Source organism: Rutilus rutilus (assembly GCF_951802725.1).
Source record: "Rutilus rutilus genome assembly, chromosome: 16".
NCBI classification, from domain to species: domain Eukaryota; kingdom Metazoa; phylum Chordata; class Actinopteri; order Cypriniformes; family Leuciscidae; genus Rutilus; species Rutilus rutilus.
The window spans coordinates 3033327-3054193 of NC_140224.1; the positions used below are offsets into that span (position 1 = coordinate 3033327).

Genomic DNA, 20867 nt, shown 5'->3' on the forward strand with positions numbered 1-20867 from the left:
CATGTGTCACTGTGGTGGTATGTAATTATTCACTAAGGCCTAAATTAAATTGTAAACTGAGAAACGAACGTACATCTTGTAAAAGCGATCTGATCATCTACTTCATGTGGCTGTGTTGTCATCTAGCGTGGCATATACAGCAGAGTAAGGCTGTGTTTAAAGGGCTGGTTGATTATGATTTCACTTTTCTAACTTTAGTTAGTGTGTAATGTTGCTGTTTGAGCATAAACAACATCTGCAAAGTTACAGCGCTCAAAGCTCAAAGCAAAGGGAGATATTTGCTTTTAAAGAAATCGCTTTTTAAGAACTACAACAAACGACTGGTAGAGACTACACCACATTCCTCCCGGGTTAGTGACATCACCAACCCTATAATTTACATAAACCCCGCCCCCAGAACACGATTTATAGATTATCATGACAGAATATGCTAATCAATAACTAGAAGATAAGACACATAAACTACATAAATTCATCAACTAACCATTCAGAAATGTCCTGTTGCTTCTACATGTTGTCACTTCTTCTTGAGTCTCTCCATCATTGTCTGACTCCGGTTTGAACATAAAAGGCTAACATTTTCTGCAATTTTCAGTGCATGTCTGTGTGAGTGCAAGCTGTTGTAGCTCCGCCCCCTGTGCCGGGAGCAGCAGCTCATTTGCATTTAAAGGGACACACACAAAATTGGTGCATTATTGCTCACCCTCAAAAAGTGACCATTTTAACATGCTATATAAAAATATCTGTGGGGTATTTTGAGCTAAAACTTCACACACACACACTCTGGGGACATCATAGACTTATTTTACATATTGTGAAAAGGGCATTATACCACCCCTTTAAGACCCGAGCTCCAAATGACATAATTGGCAATGACTGTTTCTGGGATACTTTGGCTTAATTTTTCTAAAATGGATTTCTAATTTTTTTTACAGTGTATGGGTAATGCTAACAGAGTTAAACGCAGCCCCGCTTTTGCACCATCTCCAACATCCGCATACGATTGCCGTGCAACTTTCAAATTGATCATGAAACAACTGTTAAGGGCAGCGTTTCTTAAAAGCACCATAGGTTGATCGTCGACACCATTAGTGCCTGGTCTGATTGGTTGTCAATGTTTTTTATCGTTCATTTGCTAGAAAATTAGGTTTGAATAAGCTATAGCAATAACAAAACAGAAAATGCTTGAAATTATATTTTTTTGATGATTAAAACATTTTCAGCCAATCAGAATCCACTCGACTTTAAAGAGCTTGAGCATTTAAAACAGCAGATGACAAAGCTGCAGTGCATGCTTATAATATACAGAACACTACTGTACGTTAGTGTTGAAATCAATACAGTTATCATTATTGGAAAAACTGGCCTTTTAATAGTAGTATGCAATTCCAAACTCATTCAAGTCATTGAAACATTCACTCAACTGATTTATTCAGCAACTAAATAACTGACAATATTCAGTCTAAAAACGTGAACTTGTATATTGAGCTGCAATAAGACATGGGAAAATAATTCTGATTCAAACTGGTGTTTATTTGCAGTACATGTACAATTGGTATCATAAGATCCCAGTGCATTCTTTGTAGTAGTGCACTTCTCATTGTCTGTATGCTGTTCAGTGCACACAGAGTTAGCAATTTAATAATTGTTGGGCTGGCGTTGCTAGCAAATATTACACGCCAGCACCAAATCTTAACATATTGGTAATTCAAGATATTTTACAGATGTTTTTGAATTGAACTTACCAGGTTGATCAAAGTCCTGTGGCTAAACATGAAACCTTGCTAACATCAGCCACAGAATTTAGTTTTTGGTAAGACAGGTTATGTAACATTGACGAAAAAAGCCACAAAAAAAATATATATCCAGATTTAAAAAAAAAAAAAAAAAGTGTTTATCGGACAGTACCAAACATATCTCTACCTCTGGGTACATATTTAAAACTAATAAGTCTAGATCTACTGATTACAACTAGCATGACAGCAGTGGGTATTGCACATCAACTGTAAAAAAATGAGTACAAAGTAAATTAAACAAAAAGATCAAATTTACATTTCAGTTCTTTTACTTCTAGGTGAAGTATACATAATGTACAAAACTATACGTTGCCTACTATTGACAATAGTTCACTTTAGAAATAAATAAATAATGAAATCTGTATTAACATTTTACGGGCAACTACGTCTCAAAAAAAAAAAAAAAAAAAAAAACTAGAAATTTAGAGTGAGGTAGTTCATCAAAGCCTACTTTGATCTGAATTATAACATTTTTGAGAGATGAAATAAAAGCAAATGCAATGAAAAATCTGACGTTTAAAATTCATTAGCCTAAAGACAGCAAAGAAAAATTAAGAGCACTTAAAATGAAAAAATAAAATAAAAAATGTCCGGGATGCAACTCAAATAAAAAGATTATATATGCCAATCATTATGCAAACACAAACCTTCTGTTCCTACATCCTCTCAACTATCACCATACATACGCATGTCCATTCGATAGCATTGCCTCATGGGAAATGTAGTTCCCATCCACAGCATTTGTTGCAATATCTTGCACATTTCCCTAACACAAAATAAAGCTGCAAAACCATATACGCATACCAAAAATGTTCCAATTTGCTCTTACTTTGATGAAAGACCTTGCTCGAGGAAACGTCCCTATGCATTTTCTCAACATGCCCCAACCTTTCAATCTACATCACACACATACACACACATCCAAATACAATAGAAAAATAGACACTCCAACATGATATGAACAGTATTACTTTGAAAAAACCTCACCCAAATTTCTTCATCTTTCTAATCATTCAGGAATGAATGCTGGACTCAGGCACTTTCTCCATTTCGAAAACAAAATAAAAGCCCAATGATCAATGGCATTTCAAATTTTAGCGATGGATTTAGCTTGTAGAGTCGTGTTGTATTCTTTACAGTAGGATTAGTTTACACTACATACACCAATATTGATATAATTACATTCCAAAACATTACATAATCAAAGATGATCATGATGGGATTTTTTTTTAACGTTAGATTGCCAAGTCCATGAAAAGGGCTAGTTCCTTTATGATCTATTTTGAACCTCCAATCTAAAGTTTCCATTCATTTAGCACTGATTGCTGCATATAAAATGACATGATTTAAAAAAAAAACTTGTTCTCATAGCCTAATAAATAAGATCACGTTGGTATACGCAGTTTGATTGTAAAGACTAAAGAAATCAAAAGCGTTTCTGATGCAGGGACCAAATATCCAATTTCGGTTTCATATCATATACTGAAGTGTTCCTTTTACAGGACTGTACAGCGCTGAAAGAAAGCTTAATGAAAGCTGTGGGTTTCGAGTTGAAATATGTACAGACTAGGTTACATACGGTGACATTTGAAAACCCAAACGTGTTTTTACAGAGAGTAAATCTTGTGCACTGAAATTAGACATTAGAAAGAGTAGCTTAAAGTGTGTTTTTGTAAAGCCAAACCAAATAAAACGTACACAGGTCATATTAAAACCATCTTAGACCAGATGCATTTCATACACCACCGACTCCCAAACAGTAGTAACAGTGTGGAAACATTAATTTATCCAGGAAATGGACGTGCCATTTAAAGAGCCTCCACTAATTAGTGATTAAAAAATGACGCTCAAAAAATAAAAACATCTCACAAATATATTCACCGTCCATCTTTACAAGTAAACTCGAATCATTCCACGTCCAAACGGCAAGATGACGTAGCGCTAGCTTCGATCTGATGCAAAATTAAAGTACAGCAAATGAAAGCAATCAAAGTAATGCTGGTTTGGTGTAAAAGCTTTCAAGGTGCCCTCAAAAACTCTTACCTCCATTCTTACACTTTTTCGATTCAAAAGAACTTGTCAAGTTTTTAGAAAGAAAGGAGGACACGTTTCCGTCTGCCAGTTGAAGAGGGATGTTAGCGGGAACGGGATGAACGAGGATGGTCATCTACAGCAGCCCAGCGGTCCTGTGGTCTCCTGACTGCTGTCCGTGTCCGAGGTCACGGTGGGGTCGCTGGACATGGACGACGCGTCGTTTGTGGAGGAGGAGGACGTCGTCGAGGGCTCCTGGGAGTCGCTGCTCACTGCTGCACCTGTGCTATGAGGAACACAGCACAGTTTTATCAGACAGGTGGACGTGTGTGTAATTTACAGCGTGATCGATTTACTTCACAAGCAAGAGTGTGAGAGATTTATGCTTTATACATATTCTTAATATCTTACAATAATGTTGCTTTTCAAGTAAATGTATCTGGTATTAAAGAGGTTTACACATTTAATGGGGGAAAAACTGATAAATTGTATAATTTGAAATGTTTCAATTTACATCAGATTGTGTAAGATATTAAAGAGCTTGATTTTTTACATGTTCATCTTTCTTTAGTGTGTAATGTTGCTGTTGCTGTTGCTGAAAAGTTCCAAAGCACAAAGTTCTTCTCTATATCAGTGTCAGTGTTTCTGAACTCCTGAAACGCCTCCATTGTAGTCTTGAGTTTCTTCCGGGAACGAACACGTCACAATATTCCTCATTTAAATAATTCATACGCAGAATAAAGGGGCGGAGCCTAGTTGAGTTAGTTAGTAGTGTGTTAAACTGGCGGTTATGGTAAGGGGCGGGACATTTCCCAAACACACTCGAAGCGCTCGACCAATCACAACACACTGATCCAGCCGACCAATCAGAGCACAGTGTGCTTTTCAGAAGGCAGGGCTTCAAAGATACAGGAACTAAACAGAGCGTTACTGACAGACTGGGGAGAGAGGAGCTGCAGCAATGGAGAATATGGGGAAAATAATGTGTTTTTTGATCATTCAAGCATGATCTATTGACCTATTCTAGTACAGCCCAAATAATAATTGTAAACATAATACTTTCTTGTCAAGATTTCAGTTAAACGTACAGTATGGAATTTTTCGCCGCTAGGGGTCGCTAGCCTCTTTACAATAACAAAGGTGTAGTTTGATGACGCAACATTTGCTAAGAATTATGGATCTTGTCGTCAACGTCAAGCCGACCGATCTAATAATGTTTATGGATGACTGAATGCATCGATGTTTTTATCATGACTGTGATATGAAGCAGGTCGGGATTGCTATAAGAGACAGCTATCAGCTCCACACACGACGCGAGTCCCGCGGATATAAAAGGAATATGGACATTTCATTCTACCGAACTACACGCAAGTGCAGAATTACAACTCACAGGTCAGTTTATTAGACAAATTAAACTTGTGAGGTAACGCAGCGCTGTTTCACTTGGTCTAACATTACACTATCACACTAAACTGCATTTGAATGTGTTGAAATGTATGTGTTAGTTTGTCTGTATGAGACTAGCAGTGAGCGAGATCAACATTAGAATAACATACAGATCATATTCTAACATTTTATCATTGTTGAACTATATAACATTGATTAGTTTTATGTAAATGTGCTCACCTGTTTAATAAAGTACATGTACGAGCGGTCGAAGTCTCGGACGTGGAGTTCTCGTTTATATACTGTCCTATGGGAGCTCTCGGCATCTCGAAAACACCGCGCTGATATTTTAGTTCTCCTTTTTTATCCAAAGTCTGCTTGCCATGGTCCATAATGTTTGAATGAAACAACAGCGTGCAGATAGACACTGCGAACTACACAGTTGTCTGCGTCTGTCGCTTTGGTTACTATCAGAGGGCTCTGGTTGCTATGGCAGTACGAGCGGAAACCAGGGAGAACGCGGATATGACGCCATTGATGGCGACAAAACGGAAATAAAGAAACGGGACGTGTCTTCGAATTAAATTACAAATTTCTCCTGCTTTGAAAGTTGTTGGAAACAGTCGGGATAATGTAAGTACACAACTAAAAAAAAGAAAATAATAACATAGATATAGTGATTTTTGCTATTTTTAAAGCAAAAAAGTTACATATTGTGCCTTTAAGGCATTTGTAAGTTCTTCTAATTCTAAACCTGCTTCGGAGCAAAGCTTTATAATCCAGGGTTAAAACGTACCTTAACCTGGGATTAAAAACAATTAACCCAAGGTTAACCACAGTGTGAAAAGCCTAATACAGAGTTCATTTCATAAATCAAGGAGGAAACTAACCTAGTGAGGCCGGCTGTCCTCGGATCACCCCGTTTTTCGTTCGCTCCTCCAAGTCCAGCACTTCCTTATATATCAGCTCTGATCAGGGAACAGATACAGAGGAGCAAGTGTTACGATTCATGTAAGTGTTACACGATTTATTACAAATAATCTTATATTTCATGCGTCCATCAAGATCTAAATAAAAAGGCAAAATAATCATGTGTTTGTCATATCTTGAGACATTAAAAAACAGTCAATAACTTTAAAAAACAAGCACCTTTCCACTCTTCTACTGTGTGTTCTCTCTCATCGAGCTGTTTATCCGTGATCGCCGGTGGCGGCTGAAACCAAGCAGATAAATGTCAATCAGATACATCACAAAGGAAAGAAAATGATACATCATGCGCTCGGGAGAGTTGGCTCCATCTGGACTCAACGAGCACCTCGAAATAATGAGCACTTACCGCTTCCACCTCTGACGGGTCGTACCACACGTTGATGTAGGGGTGCTGGAGGGCCTCGTCCACTGAGATTCGCTTCGACGCATCTATTACCAGCATTTTGGATAACAAGTCTCGGGCCTGGCTCGCTGGAAAATAATCGCATTTAAATCAGAAACTGAATTGAGAGGGAACTCGCCATGGACAATCATGCTGATCTAGGATTACTGCAATTTGATGGGAGTTTAATGAAGGGAAACAAACTAAATTCTGCGTCTTTAGAAGCCAAATTGAAACAGCAAAGCATAATCGTGAATTAAATGCGCCTTTAATTAAAGCAATAAGCTAGTGGGAGTCATGGATTACAGTCATTTTACAACGGTTGAAGACCCCATGCAATTTTTTGTGATAGTGTCCTTTCTTGACATATTTTGGCATAAAATAGCACATTTTAACAGGCCCAAGCCTTTTTTTATATACAGCCAATAGTTTATGGCTGTGAACTATGAAGAATACCCAAGTATGTAAAAAATAATAATAATTTGTAATTGGTTTCGGTGGACAATTTTCTTATCTAGAAATGTCATCAAATAGTGCAAGAAAATCTGAAGCACTTTTAATTCTTATCTTAAAACATTTTCTTTTCTTGGATGGCTTATACTTGACTATTGGTCTACTGGTTTAATACGCATTTTCATTTATAATTATTTGTATTTGTTGTGTTGTTACTGTTGTTTTAAAACTAATTTCTTTATTGCATTTGTTTTCATTTCGTTTCATTTTATTCTGCTAGGGTGGGGGGGGGGTTTGGGTCTTTTTTGTAAAGTGCTGTGAGAAAGCAACTTTTAAAGTTGCTTTACAAAATAAAGTTATTATAATTATTTAAAAAATATAAAAAAATACACCTGCCACTTAAGAACCCAGTAGATTTGACTTTGCTACTCGCTATTGCTAGGCAGTGGCAGGTGGTATTTGTTTACTTCTATAAAACAACAATATAATAAAATGTACCATTGTCATCAAATAATTACAAGTACAAATTAAAACAATATTTGCAACAAATATAACATAATGGTCTAGCATCAGTCGCCTAACTCTTGGTAGTCTTATGATCGGTTGCACATTCAGTCAGAAGTTTACATTTATCTGCTATTTGCATCTTTAAACATCGATTCAGTGTAACAGCACTATAAAACAATAAATATTGCCTTAATATTGAAGTATCATCCGTCACCTTTGAGTTTGTTGTGGTCAGAGTCTGCAGGGAAGAGCACGTCAGGGAAGAGCTTCTCAAAGCTGTAACCAGCATAGCGAGGTCTGTTCTCCACGTAAGTCCTCACAGACTGGTTGAGCTTCAGCATGAACTCCTGTGACGGTGTGCCCAGCTGCTCGATCACCTTGTTCCACTGGTCAATATCTTCACATTACATGCTAAGGAAAACTAATGACTGGAGGCATATCATCATTTCTCTCTCTTACCTGACTAAGATCTGGGTGACTTCCTTCAAAGTCACATTCATAAACATAATTACCCAAAGTGAAACATTATAAGCAGTTAACCTCTTTAATATTTAAGAATGACTCTAGCACATTTCCTAATCCAGCGTGATGTGACAAGTCTCCACTGAAAGTCATAATGTTGCATTAATATAATATATTGGGCCCTATTTTAATGATCTAAGCACATGGTCTAAAGCGCACGGCGCAAGTTCACTTAGGGTGTCCGAATCCACTTTTGCTAGTTTAACGACGGGAAAAATGGTCGGTGCTCCCGGTGCATGGTCTAAAAGGGTTGTCCATATTCTCATAATGAGTAATGGGAGTGTTTTGGGATTTACGTGCGTTAAACCAATCAGAGTCTCATCTCCCATTCCCTTTAAATGCCAGTTGCGCTCGCACCATGCCAGATTCGCTATTACATGACGGAATTTGATAGTGGAAAGACCGAAGCGTCTCCAGAGCGCAAACGGATCTGCTCGTGCGCGAGGTAAAAGTGCGCAAGCAGATCATCTACAGGACAAGCCGGATTCTTTATGTACAACAATAATAATATTTATATTGTAATCCTTTTATTTTTTATATTTGGCATGTTTGTGTGCTGCTGTGCGTCCCTGTGTGTGTAATAAGCAGAGTGTACGCACGTTGTGGACCCGCTATAGGCGCACATTACTAACGCGCTCATTAAAGAACAAAAAAAATATCGCGCCATTGACTTTAGTCCAGGTTTCAGTTGGTCAATGGCTCAGTCTATATCAGTTGTCTCAAAAACGAGAACAAAAAAGAACACACCTCGTTCTCAGACCAGCAGCCCATGGGCGAAAATGGATTTGCTATTTAAACAACGTGGCGCAGGACGTGAAAATGATAACTGCGTCGGACTGAAACTAGCCAAAAACACTTGTGTTGCCCTTAGCACTGGGTTGCGCCGGGTGTTAGATAGTGCCCATACTGTATATATATATATATATTATATATATATACACACACATACACATATATATATGTATACATGTATATATATATGTATATATATTATATATATATATATACACACACACATACACATATATATGTATACATGTATATATATATGTATATGAATGAATGAGACATTTAATCTTGATCTTCATTTCAGCATTTCAATCCTTTTTGCACATCAATGTAAAAAACCATATCAAGGGTAAAATAACAAAACAAACACTCAAAAACACTTACAATGGGACAGTAAAGACGACCAGGTAAGGATACGGTCTGTGCCAGGAAACAACACACTACCTCTGACCATTTCAGCCATGATGCATCCAACAGACCAGACATCAACTGAAAAATGAAATGACAACCAAATTAAACTGCCAAAATCTTACAAATGAAATGGCATGATCAATGCCGATAAAAAAGAAAAACAAACGCACAAACACACACACATCTCAAACAAAGAACAGGGTGCACTGATGTGGATGCAACAGAGGTGACAGGACGGTGCATGCAAACAATCCCAGTGTGCATCAGGCAGGACCACGGGTCAATCATCCCAAACAGATCAAGACATCCAAGTGGCCCTACTCTTCACAAAACAAATGACTAGAGGCTGAACAAGGATACAGTCCCTCCCTGGAAAAAGGATTTTGTGCCGCACCATCTCTGCCATAATGCAGCCAACAGCCCAAATATCCACTACACGAGTGTAGCATAGAGGAAAGAGAGAAGACATAAGCAAAGCAAAAAGGGCAGCGCGACTGGTTGAGAATATTCTGAGTTTGACCCACAGCCAATTTTTCCTCAGCGCTACCGACTAAGGACTAAACGTCAGCATTTTCGGCCTTCAAATTGATCTGTTATTTTCGCACTGCAGTGAACCACTTTCACTTCCCAAGTTAGACTGGTGCTCAGTGACTAATGCGCAGCGCTACAGGCAAACCCATCCAGTGTGCTCGGGCATGCAGAAACTAGTTCGGCTGGACAAAAGAATCCCTCAAGGGCTTTTAATGTTAAATCACCACAGCCATTTGGTGAGATCAAGGTTGTTTTCAGCAGAATGATGTGAAGGGTGCTCTGGGGTCGTCTGGGACCCTTTATGTGGGCATGCTGCAAACCAGTGACATCAGGTTAGCACTCACCATTGGCTTGGTAACCCATGCCCAGGATGACCTCGGGGGCACGATAGTAGCGCGTCACCACGTAAGGGGTCATGAGGAGGCCGGTGGCAGCCGTCCGGGCCAGGCCGAAGTCGAGGATCTTCAGTGTACAGTCGGATTTCACTACTATGTTACTAGGTTTCAGATCCTGGAAAGAGAAGAAGAGGTTAAGGGTCAGCAGAGTGGTCACAGTCTCACAGGTAGGAATGAGCACTGCAGAGTTCAGAAACTATGGCCCATTTTTTCCACTTTAGATTTTAATAAATAAAAGAAATCTGTAATGATTACATAAAATTTTTGTAATCAAAATTCACGTCTGTTTAATTGAAAGCATGAAAGGTATGGACTTTAACAGTTTATTAAAAGCTTGAAAAACACTATTAAATGTTTTATTTTTCCCCATATTCTGTTTTATTTTTTCCCATATTCTGTTTTATTTTTTTCCCATATTCTGTTTTATTTTCCCAAATTCAGTGTTTCCCCATTTTAATTTATTTTTTTTATTAAAGTTCACATTTTAATAATCAAAAAGCATGTGTAATCAATTGAATGTGAATCAATTGAGATTCTGTGTTGACGGTTTTATTTTTTCTAGATTTATGATTTAATACACATTTATCATTGTTTAGAAAAACAGTGGTAATCAAATAAAAGCATTACAAAATTTAATATTTTAAAAAGTAATCAATTGAAAATCGGGTTTTATTTTTTTGATTACAGTTCAAATTAAAACATGAAAGAACAATCATGTGATATTCCTTAAAATATCATAATAATGCCCTAAGAAACCGATGGGGGTCGTAAAAGCATCAGCAGTTTGTTATACATAATTGGCAGCTAAATTATGCTGTCTTGATTAAATATCTTATTTTGGCCAAAGCTTTGTCGTCTGTTGCTTTAAATCAGTTTTCTAGGTAATTTGTGTTTATTAAGCTAAGGCTTAAGGCCCGTTCCCACCAAGGACGATAACTATAATGACTATAATGATGAACTATAGTGATAGTTATATAACTATAACTATGATGATTTATAGTTTTAAAAAAAAAAATCTAAATATAAAAGAATAGAGTCCACACCACAACTGACCAAATTGCTTACAGAACTTATTTTTTTTCCAGCTGATGAACGATAAAAACTTTGACAGCCAATCAGAATCCGTCCTGCTTCATATACCCCTTTTCCACCAACAAGAACCAGGTGCTGGTTCAGAGCTAGAGCTATTGCCAGTTCGGAGTTGGTTCGACTGACGAGCTTACTAAGAACCGGTTTGCGTTTCCACCGGCCAGAGAGCCACAACAGAGCTATATCTTACGTCACTGCATACGTATCATGTTGCTCAGCAACGCGCGTGCGGCAGCGCCAAACACAAACACACCAGACTTGTTCGAGATGCATCGGCTTCTCGCAGAACGATCAGCACATGAAATCAAAGCACTGCGAAAGCGATCAAAAAGCACAAGGAGTCGTATGATCTCCAAACACTCCCGCAGCTCTGATCGGTCCACGCTGCTCCGATGCATCTCGAACAAGGCATCAACAATAATAGACGTTGCGTTACTATGGATGCTCATGGGTTTGCGAAAATAAATCGGCATCCAAACACGGCGAATCCAACGCGTTCGTGCAGCTCGCCGTAACTTACATAGACGGATATTATAATCGAGCTGCTATTAGCTCGACTAGCTGCTATTTAAAAATGGCGGTCACAAGTTTCTCTTCAGTCTTGTTGGCCACGGTAACCCCGCCCCCAGCCTCTGACGCAAGCGGTTCTTTCTTGGCTCCGTTCTAGACCCTGCAATGATTTGGTGCTACTTAAGAACCAGTTTTACTGGTTCGGAGCTGGTGCTTTGGCGGTGGAAAAACAAAGAACCGATTTGAAACTAGGCTCTGGCTCCGAACCAGCACCAGCTCTGCCTTGGTGGAAAAGGGGTAATAGAGCTCGAGCATTTAAAGCGACAAGACGACAAAACTGCAGAGCATTATTGCTGGCATTAAAATGTGTGAAAGCTCCTGTATTAGAGCATCAATTCATTAGTTTAGCAACATCATAAAATAAAACTACAACAACAACTGAGTTTTTTGTGCTTTATGTGTGAAGAGCTTTTCCTGTGACACACATATGTGACCGTTACTGAAGCATTTCAAAGCCAGTAACCTATGGAGATGCAGCCTATGTAGAAAGATGGCTTTGAAGTGTGTGTGTGTGTGTGTGTGTGTGTGTGTGTGTGTGTGTGTGTGTGTGTGTGTGTGTGTGTGTGTGTGTGTGTGTGTGTGTGTGTGTGTGTGTGTGTGTGTGTGTGTGTGTGTGTGTGTGTGCGCGTGCGTGCGTGCGTGTACCCTGTGTATGATGCCGGCAGCATGTAGGTGTTTGATGCCACAGAGCATCTGATAAAGCAGGTAAGAGAGTCTCTCGTGGTCCAGCTCCATCTGAATGACCTGGCACAGGTTTGCATCCATCAGCTCCATCACCAGATAACTGAGGACAGGAGACGAAGGAAAAGGAGTGAGGAACACACAAATTAACACGCATACATGCACATACTTGGGATTTATGTGGGTAACTAAGCTCTGACAAACATGGCAAACGTATGCATTAGTGTTGCACGGTGCACCGATACTTCAAAAGTATCGCGATTCTTGGAAATTAAAAACGTCACGATACCTAAATTTATTAGTATCGATACTTCTAAGAATGACCGCGTTCCAGATTTGTAAGGCCGGCGACACACTGGCTGCGTGGCGTGTCCGTTTTTATTTCAGCTCCCATGTTAAGAGCTAGCACACTGCCTGCGTGACACGCGCGCCTGAGCCGCGCAAAAACGCGTGCATGCTAGAATAGAACCGGCGCCTATTTTTCACGCGACACGCAAGCGTGTTGGAATCGTTTCCAGGCAAAATAGAATAGGAAAATATGTTTCTATGTCATTTTGACACGAATGCATATTAATATAAATTACATTTTGATGTTTGAAAGTCTAGGTTTTGACATAAATGCAGATATAAATGTAATTTAAAAAAAATATGATCGATTTTCAAATACTGCACCTCTCAATACAGAACTAAATATTCTGTAGCCTATTTTGCCGTCAACACTGCCGACGTTGTCTTTGCTGCTATATATTTATGTTTAACATGAAGTATAGGCCTTCCACAACTCTCTCCCCATATGTCAAATATATCACCAATGAGGCTTATCATATGTTACCAATATTAAACATTGTTTAATATAGTCGCTGTTCATATTTTTATTGAAAGTTCATAATCAAGATAAAGTTATTACCGGTAACTCTTATGTTTCTTATGATAACTGAGATAATGCTGCTAAATTTATATATTTTTTTACGTTGAATGTCATTGCTCTAATTTATTTTTTATTTTGTTCAAATGTTTAATATATCTGCTGTTCATATGTTCATTTATTAGTGTGTTATGATTAGAATGTTGTCCCGGTTTTAAAATAAAGCACAGCAATGATATTTGAGAGTGTTTCTCCCTTTTCAGGAAAAGTATCGAAAAAGTATTGAAATCGCAATTCTTGACTTGGTATCGGTATCGAAACAATAATTTTGGTATCGTGACAACACTAGTATGCATGCTACTGTGGTAAATTTAATAATCGCACAGACCGATATTTCTGTAGTAGTGCAACATATATGTGACCCTGGATCACAAAACCGGTCACATGTCGCACGGGTATATTTGTGGCAATAGCCAACAATACATTGTATTGGTCAAAATTATAGATTTTTCTTTTATGCCCAAATTTATTAGGATATTAAGTAAAGATCATGTTCCGTGAAGATATTTTGTACATTTCCTACCGTAAATATATAAAACATGTATTTGTGTGAGTGAATGCGGCACAATCGTGAACATAAATGGACAACTTTAAAGGACATTTTCTCAATGTTTCGATGTTTTTACACACTCAAGATTCCAGATTTTCTAATAGTTGTATCTCGGGCCGGACAAATATTGTCCTATACTAACAAACCACACATCAATGGAAAGCTTATTTATTCAGCGTTCAGATGATATATACATCTCAATTTCAAATTGACCCATGTGACTGGTTTTGTGGTCCAGGGTCACATATATATGTCGCACTGTGACTGTACAGCCCTGATCTTGTTACACAGTGAGTTTGAATTAATCCAAGGCCAAACTTATATTACGCGTTATGCATTTTACAAGTCAAAAGGCATTTCAGTTCCATTCTAATTCACAGCAGAAAAGAAAACTTACACATCCTGGAATTCTTCAAGTGTCTTCTGTGGTGTGAACACATTTAACAAGCCAATTATCTGTGAAATGAAAGCACACTGCGTGAAAGACGTGCATGTGCTGTGAGGTTCACCTGTTTGAATTTGTCACATCTATGAGGAAATCAAGTTCTTACTATCCAAACTATATCATTACAAAATTAACTTCAACATACACTAATACTCAAAACTTTGGGGATTTATTTTCTTAATTAAATTACTACTTTTATTCAGCAAGGATGCATTAAATTGATCTAAAGTGTCTGCAAACAAATTTATAATGTTACTGCTGAAAATTCTATGTAATAAATGTGTTTTAAAGAAGTATCTTCTGCTCACCAAGGCTGCATTTATTTGATTAAAAATACAAACAAAAACAGTAATATTGTGAAATATTATTCCAATTTAAAACAGCTGTTTTCTATGATGAATATACAGTTCAAAAGAACAGCATTTATCTGAAATCTAAAGCTTTAGTAACATTAAACACTACCCTTCAAAAGTTTGGGGTCAGTAAGAATTTTAATTTTATTTTTGGGGGAAAGAAATACAGTAAATCAATACTTTTATTCATCAAGGATGAGTTAAACTGATCAAAAGTTACAGTAAAGACATTTATAATGTTAGAAAATATTCTATTTTAAATAAATGCTGTTCTTTTGAACTTTCTATTCATCAAAGAATTTTGAAAAAAAATTGTACACGACAATAAAATAATAATAATGAATGTTTCTTGAGCATCAAATCATCATATTAGAGTGATTTCTGAAGGATCATGTGACACTGAAGACTGGAGTAATGATGCTGTAAATTCAGCTTTGATCACAGGAATAAATTACAGTTTAAAATATATTAAAATAGAAAACAGTCATTTTAAATTGTCATAATATTTCACAATATTACTGTTTTTTTATTGTTTTTTTATCAAATAAATACAGCCTTGGTGACCAGAAGATACTTCTTTTAAAAACATAAAAAAATCTGACCCCAAACTTTTGAACGGTAGTGTATATACATATATATACACATACATACAATTAAATTGAAACAGAACAAAACATGTCTTACGTTTTTGTGGTTGACACATTTCATCAGGACCAGTTCTCTGTAGGCCCGTTTGGCATGGGTTTGGTTCTGAAAGGGTCGGCTAAGTTTCTTAATTGCAACATTTCGTTCAAGGACGTGATCATACGCAGAGCTAAAAAAAAAAAGAAAAAAGAAAAGTTTTTCATTTAACACACTTTCTTTTATAAGCCATCTTTATGATAATCTGCTTCAGGCTAATTCAATTCATTAAACTTACCAGACGATGCCTTGAGCTCCAGACCCGATTGGCCTTAGATTCTGATAGCGCTTCAAAACGGTGAATGTTGAATCTCCTACATCTATGCTGTAATACTCTTTCTCACGCTTATTCCTGTTCATGTTGAAAACCGTACTGACTGTTTCTTGGGCATTCAAGAAAAACTTTACCTTCGAAATCTGAAAAGACAAAAAGACAAAAAGAAATGAGTGAGTAGAACACCTTCATCTGGTCCTGGTCTGGACTGGTTGTGTGTTTACCATTGAAAAGAGAGAACGACATATATAAACTTGGTTTGTGATCACAGAAACTTGACCTTCAAAGTTAGGGAAAATTCCTAAAAGCAGCTGCGTGTAACATACAACACCATATATAGAAGAGATTTAAGTATAAAAAAAGCAATAGTTTGCATTTTGCAATTAATGTAATGTGCTTTTATTTTGCCATTACACTTTCCAAAGTTTCTCTGTCATTAGACTAGTTTCATGATCTTTCACAGCCTGTGAGTTTATAAGATTAAGACGCATGTAAGATCAAAATATGTTAATTTTTAATGTTATCGTTGTCTTATCGACCCGATAAGAAACTTTGGGCGATATGTAATGGATTTCCTTCACTTTCGATGCTCAAACGTTCGACATGATGGTTTTGAATTGCTTAAAAAAAAATTTTTTAAAAAGGAAATTACAGTTAAGTGTATAACATGCAAGTCTGTCATATACAGTAGGCTACATAAAAATCATAATCAGAACATCATTATAATTGTGTGTTTGGGACATGGCTATTAATAGTGAGATTTTTTATTTTGTAATCAGGCTCTCAAAATTAAATACAAATTTGGATTTAGATTTATCAGCCAATATTGGACGCCTGCGGTGGTTCGGGCACATGTGCCAAGTGGACAGCGCCAGACCGCCATTCACACTACTCTGGTGCCGACGACCACCAATGTGGAAGGTACTAGTGGTCGACCCGATATTGGTTTTTTGATGGCCGATATCTTAGAGAGCAGGGTGGCCGATATATATATATATATATATATATATAGCCGATATCAATATTTAATAAATTATAAATAAATTAGAAAATAAATCCTTAAAATAAACATGCTTATACTTTAGATGGCAACTTCTTGACTCTGCAATCCTATTACAGTATTTTTCACAAATAAAGTAATTGTTTAAAAATATATGAATATGTGAATAAAAAGCAAGTAAACACTGTAACAGGGCACTCAGTAATCTGGTCATTTCGTGTGCACTGGTAATCATATTTTTTTCAAATAAAGACAAGATAACGCTAATTTTACACACAGCACACAGTGAAAACAATACGAGTTTTTCGATCGCGTCTCCTGTGAGGCTGATCTTCTGTTCGCATTCACTCACTTCAGGACCGACCGTTTATCCAGGCTACTACGCACACTTCACAAGATATATCACAGCTGGATTCGATTAAATCTGCAAGGTCTGTGAAATTAAATGTTTATTAGATATTCAGAGATTTGTTTAAATTATGTAGATGCGCATTTGCTGAATGTTGACGGTAAATTAAGTATTTTAGCCTGATTGCTTTACTTTTTCACATACCATTTAGGCCTACTTTCTTTGTTTACCAGTCCTGTCTAGCAAAGTATTAGATATGACTGACAGAGATCGTAAACTAATGAAGACGGAGAATGTGAGTGAGCGCTGTGTGTGTGATCAGGCGCTGCCGTTCTCTTCTCAGCACCGCCCGTCAAAATAAAGGTCCTGCTTCCAACACATCGGCCAATCAGAAAAACTTATCGGCCGATGACGATATTTTTAAAATGCCAAATATCGGCTGATATATCGGTCGATCACTAGAAGGTACACCACTATGCGCCGAAGAAGACCTGGGGAAGCAAGTCGAAGACGACCTCAAAAACTGTCGTCTTACCCTTGCGGACGCCTAGACCCTATCCACCGACCGTCAAGTTGTGAAAGACGCCGAAAGTCAAGAAGATAAAGAGAGAAGAATATGATGAACATGATTAAATACATGCTTTATTTTTAACTAGGTGAAAGAAATCCAAAGCAAAGGCATAAATATCAAGATAAATATTGAATATCATCAAAATGGTGCAAAATATCAATATATTTTATTCATGCACTGCCACGAAAGTCTATGCAAATACCAAAGCGCTGTGGAAAGTGGGTGACGAATCTGACCTAAGAAGCATCAGCTTAACGCATCGTCAGCGTTATAGTGACTTGAAGCAGAAATGCATATTTAAACAGGTACACTGCTCAGGGAACTGTGCAAACAAATGACCCAGGCTGAGACAAATGACTCAAATTTAGCATATTATGCTGCAGATTGCAGTGACTTATACAGGACAGCCTGTACAGGTGATTTTCTTATACAGGACAGCCTGTACAGGTGATTTTCTGTTCACATGGTGCATTTTTTTCCACTCAAGGCATATATCAAGGATCCCTAACATGACATTACATGTGTTTGGCAAATGGTACATGCACTTTTACAAGTTGATTATACTGAAATGTGTGTTGGTGTTGGCAGTGCCTGTACACAACCATCATATAATGATAAAAATCCATCCAGTGGTCTTTTTTTTGTCTCCTTATATGTTTTCTTCCGTCTCAAATCGAGCCGTCTGACCGTGTGACGTCACACGGTCGGACGCCCCTCCCACGATTGTTGATTGACAGCAGCGTTTCAACACAGACCCGCCCTGAGCGAGCTGTCATCATAGTCCGCGCGGTCATTGTTGATACGCTGGAGCACTGTCTATGAGCAGAATGGCGTCTAAGTGATTGTGGTGTTCTGCTCTCGGGTGTAATAAGGAACACAGCATCATTTTGATGTTCCTAAATCCGAACCGCTGAAGACGCAGTGGCTGAGTTTGTTTTCGAAGGGAATATTCCCCACGATCAACGTCAATGCTTTCATGTTTGCGCAAATCATTTCTCACCAGACTGCTTTACAAACGAGGGTCAGTATAAAGCTGGTTTTGCTAAGAAGCTGTTCCTGAAAATAGGATCGGTACCAACTATTCGTGTTCCTGCTGCACCTCCAGAAGAAGAAGTGAGTGTAACGTTTTATTAACCTTTATATTAATATTTATATTAATCTTTGCAAACCGCTTGCTGCACGCTTCACGATAAATGCGGCTAAGGTTTACACTCAGGGTACATTACAGCATGTTTTTTATGTACGACGTTCTCAATATAATTCATAATCCCACGTTTATAATGTACAAAACACGTTATGGTTATTGTGTTATTACAAACGGTGTACGCACAGAACAGAGGGGCGGGGGGAGCAAAGCTCATTATCATTTAAAGACACATGCACTTAAATGGCGTGCTGAAAACAGAGCTGTTTTTGACCAGGTAAAATGAGTGTTTTCTTACAATACTAATGAGAATTTTTAATTAAAGTGTATTACACAAAATGTTAACTGGTATTAAGTCTTACCAGCCTAACTTCTCCCACAATAACTCATATTATTGGTGGCGTTCAAGTCCTCCTGGGAAGTACGTATTTACGACGTCAGTAATTAAAAAATTAAAAACAAGAAATGTGCATATGGGATGTTTGCTTTTTTTTATGCTTTTAATTAATTTATGAAGCCACTGTAAACTTTATTTTTTACACATATTACAATCCTATTGTACGGCAATTCGCTTATTTTGTTGTAAATTAAGAAAAAAGCTGACACTGTCACTGCTAAATTACCTTTAAGTATTGCTGTATTCCGACATGTTTCTCACTGAAGCGCCTCCAATTTGTAAACTCAGGGCTTAAAGAAAATCCCGAGCTTAGTTCCCACTTTTTGGTGGCGTTCAACTCATAAATTCATTCTTTCCAAAATGACTTGAATGCACCATGTGTCCTCCGCTATATTTCAGATGCGCATTGTTTGTCCATTTGTACATGTGTTATTCACTACTGTAGACTTAGTTGATGATCAAACTCGTTGCTTATTATTTTCATTATTGATTATCATCAATTAGGCCAAGTAGTTGCAGCCCTAAATCTTATTTAAATCCATTAACACATTTCAGCACACTGTTCAATGGTGCATCAACACCTGAGGGATCAGGTTTCAATTGAATTTTAATTCATACTTCAGAGATTTCAGAGACTGCATTCTTTAACATCAATGTGAATGGAAAGTGTCAATCATCTCCTAAAATAATATTGAGAACCGCACCCAAATGCCCTGAATTCAACATCTCACAACACCATCCATCCACCAACAAACAATGACCTCAATTTCTCTGATCTGGACTCCTCACACCTCCAGATGAGTCTTGCATTGAAATCAAATGAAAACTGCTGTATGTATACTGTGAGAGACATTCTGTTCTGTACTATCAGAGCACAGCGAGTTATGCATGCACACAAATGGCTGTCTCTCAAAACTCAACGAGCTTCATACATAAGCAGCATTTTGGGGGCATTATAGGCGTTTAAGAAAAAATGCTGTCAGCTCACTAGGTTTCGAGACACAGTATTCAATCTAGGATCTCAAACTTACACATCATGTCATTTGCAGAATGACAAATGGGTAGATTTACTATGTTTTAGTACCATAAAACACCGTGTTTAAGACATTTGCGATGATATTTGATGTAAAGTACCATGTAAATATCATTGTATCCAGTACCATGGAGTATATATATTTATAAGACTTATTACTACCATCACTGTACCACGGTATCAGTCCATGTGCCATATCGATATGTAAAACACATTATTGTAAAACACAATAATCCTCAATGAGTGAAATAAGGCGCTAAGATATCATTCTCCCAAATGACTAGCTTAAACTAGCGAGTCAACGGTGTTTACTGTGGTGTTTTACAGCAGCAATTCAGGGTTACCCTCCCCCACAACCCACCTTAAAAACATCAGCGGTAAAACTGCAAGTGTTTACTCACCCTCTTAAAAGATATGCAGACAATTCAAGAGATGATTCATAAAAGGGCAAGCGTCTTCTTCACACAGAGCACTGCAGTTCGTTGTATTCGTCTTGTTTTCCACTTGAAGACACAAGCTCTGCGATCACTGTGCTTCCGTCCACTGGCAGGCCTTGAGCTGCGGACACTTGCGTACTACGTCACCGTAACTCTGCGTGAATGTGACGTGCGC

At 37.7% G+C, this 20867-nt stretch overlaps 1 protein-coding gene across 4 annotated transcripts; it reads right to left on the reverse strand.

The window, feature by feature from the left end:
• Positions 1 to 1514: 1514 nt before the first annotated feature.
• mapk8b (mitogen-activated protein kinase 8b) lies at positions 1515 to 20817 on the reverse strand. 4 transcript variants are annotated; one of them, XM_084434241.1, is made up of 12 exons: positions 20657 to 20817; positions 15726 to 15904; positions 15491 to 15620; positions 14406 to 14464; positions 12498 to 12636; positions 10143 to 10308; positions 9274 to 9345; positions 7760 to 7942; positions 6550 to 6674; positions 6363 to 6426; positions 6104 to 6181; positions 1515 to 4113 (listed from the first exon to the last, which is right to left on the reverse strand). In XM_084434241.1, exons 2-12 carry the CDS (start codon positions 15845 to 15847, stop codon positions 4097 to 4099), a joined length of 1155 nt encoding a protein of 384 aa, XP_084290367.1. In that variant the 5' UTR covers positions 15848 to 15904; positions 20657 to 20817; the 3' UTR covers positions 1515 to 4096. The 4 variants fall into 4 exon arrangements, with proteins under 4 accessions (XP_084290367.1, XP_084290368.1, XP_084290365.1 ...); XM_084434242.1 differs by lacking the exon at positions 9274 to 9345 and adding an exon at positions 9628 to 9699; XM_084434239.1 differs by having other exon boundaries at positions 3824 to 4108; positions 20657 to 20808.
• Positions 20818 to 20867: the final 50 nt, after the last annotated feature.

Coding starts and splice junctions, on each gene's coding strand:
- mapk8b (XM_084434239.1), bottom strand. CDS start 15,847: ATGAACAGGAATAAGCGTGAGAAAGAGTATTACAGCATAGATGTAGGA. Junction 14,465..15,490: donor AATGTGTCAACCACAAAAAC/GTAAGACATGTT, acceptor TTCATTTCACAG/ATAATTGGCTTGTTAAATGT. Junction 9,346..10,142: donor CATGGGTTACCAAGCCAATG/GTGAGTGCTAAC, acceptor TTCATTTTTCAG/TTGATGTCTGGTCTGTTGGA.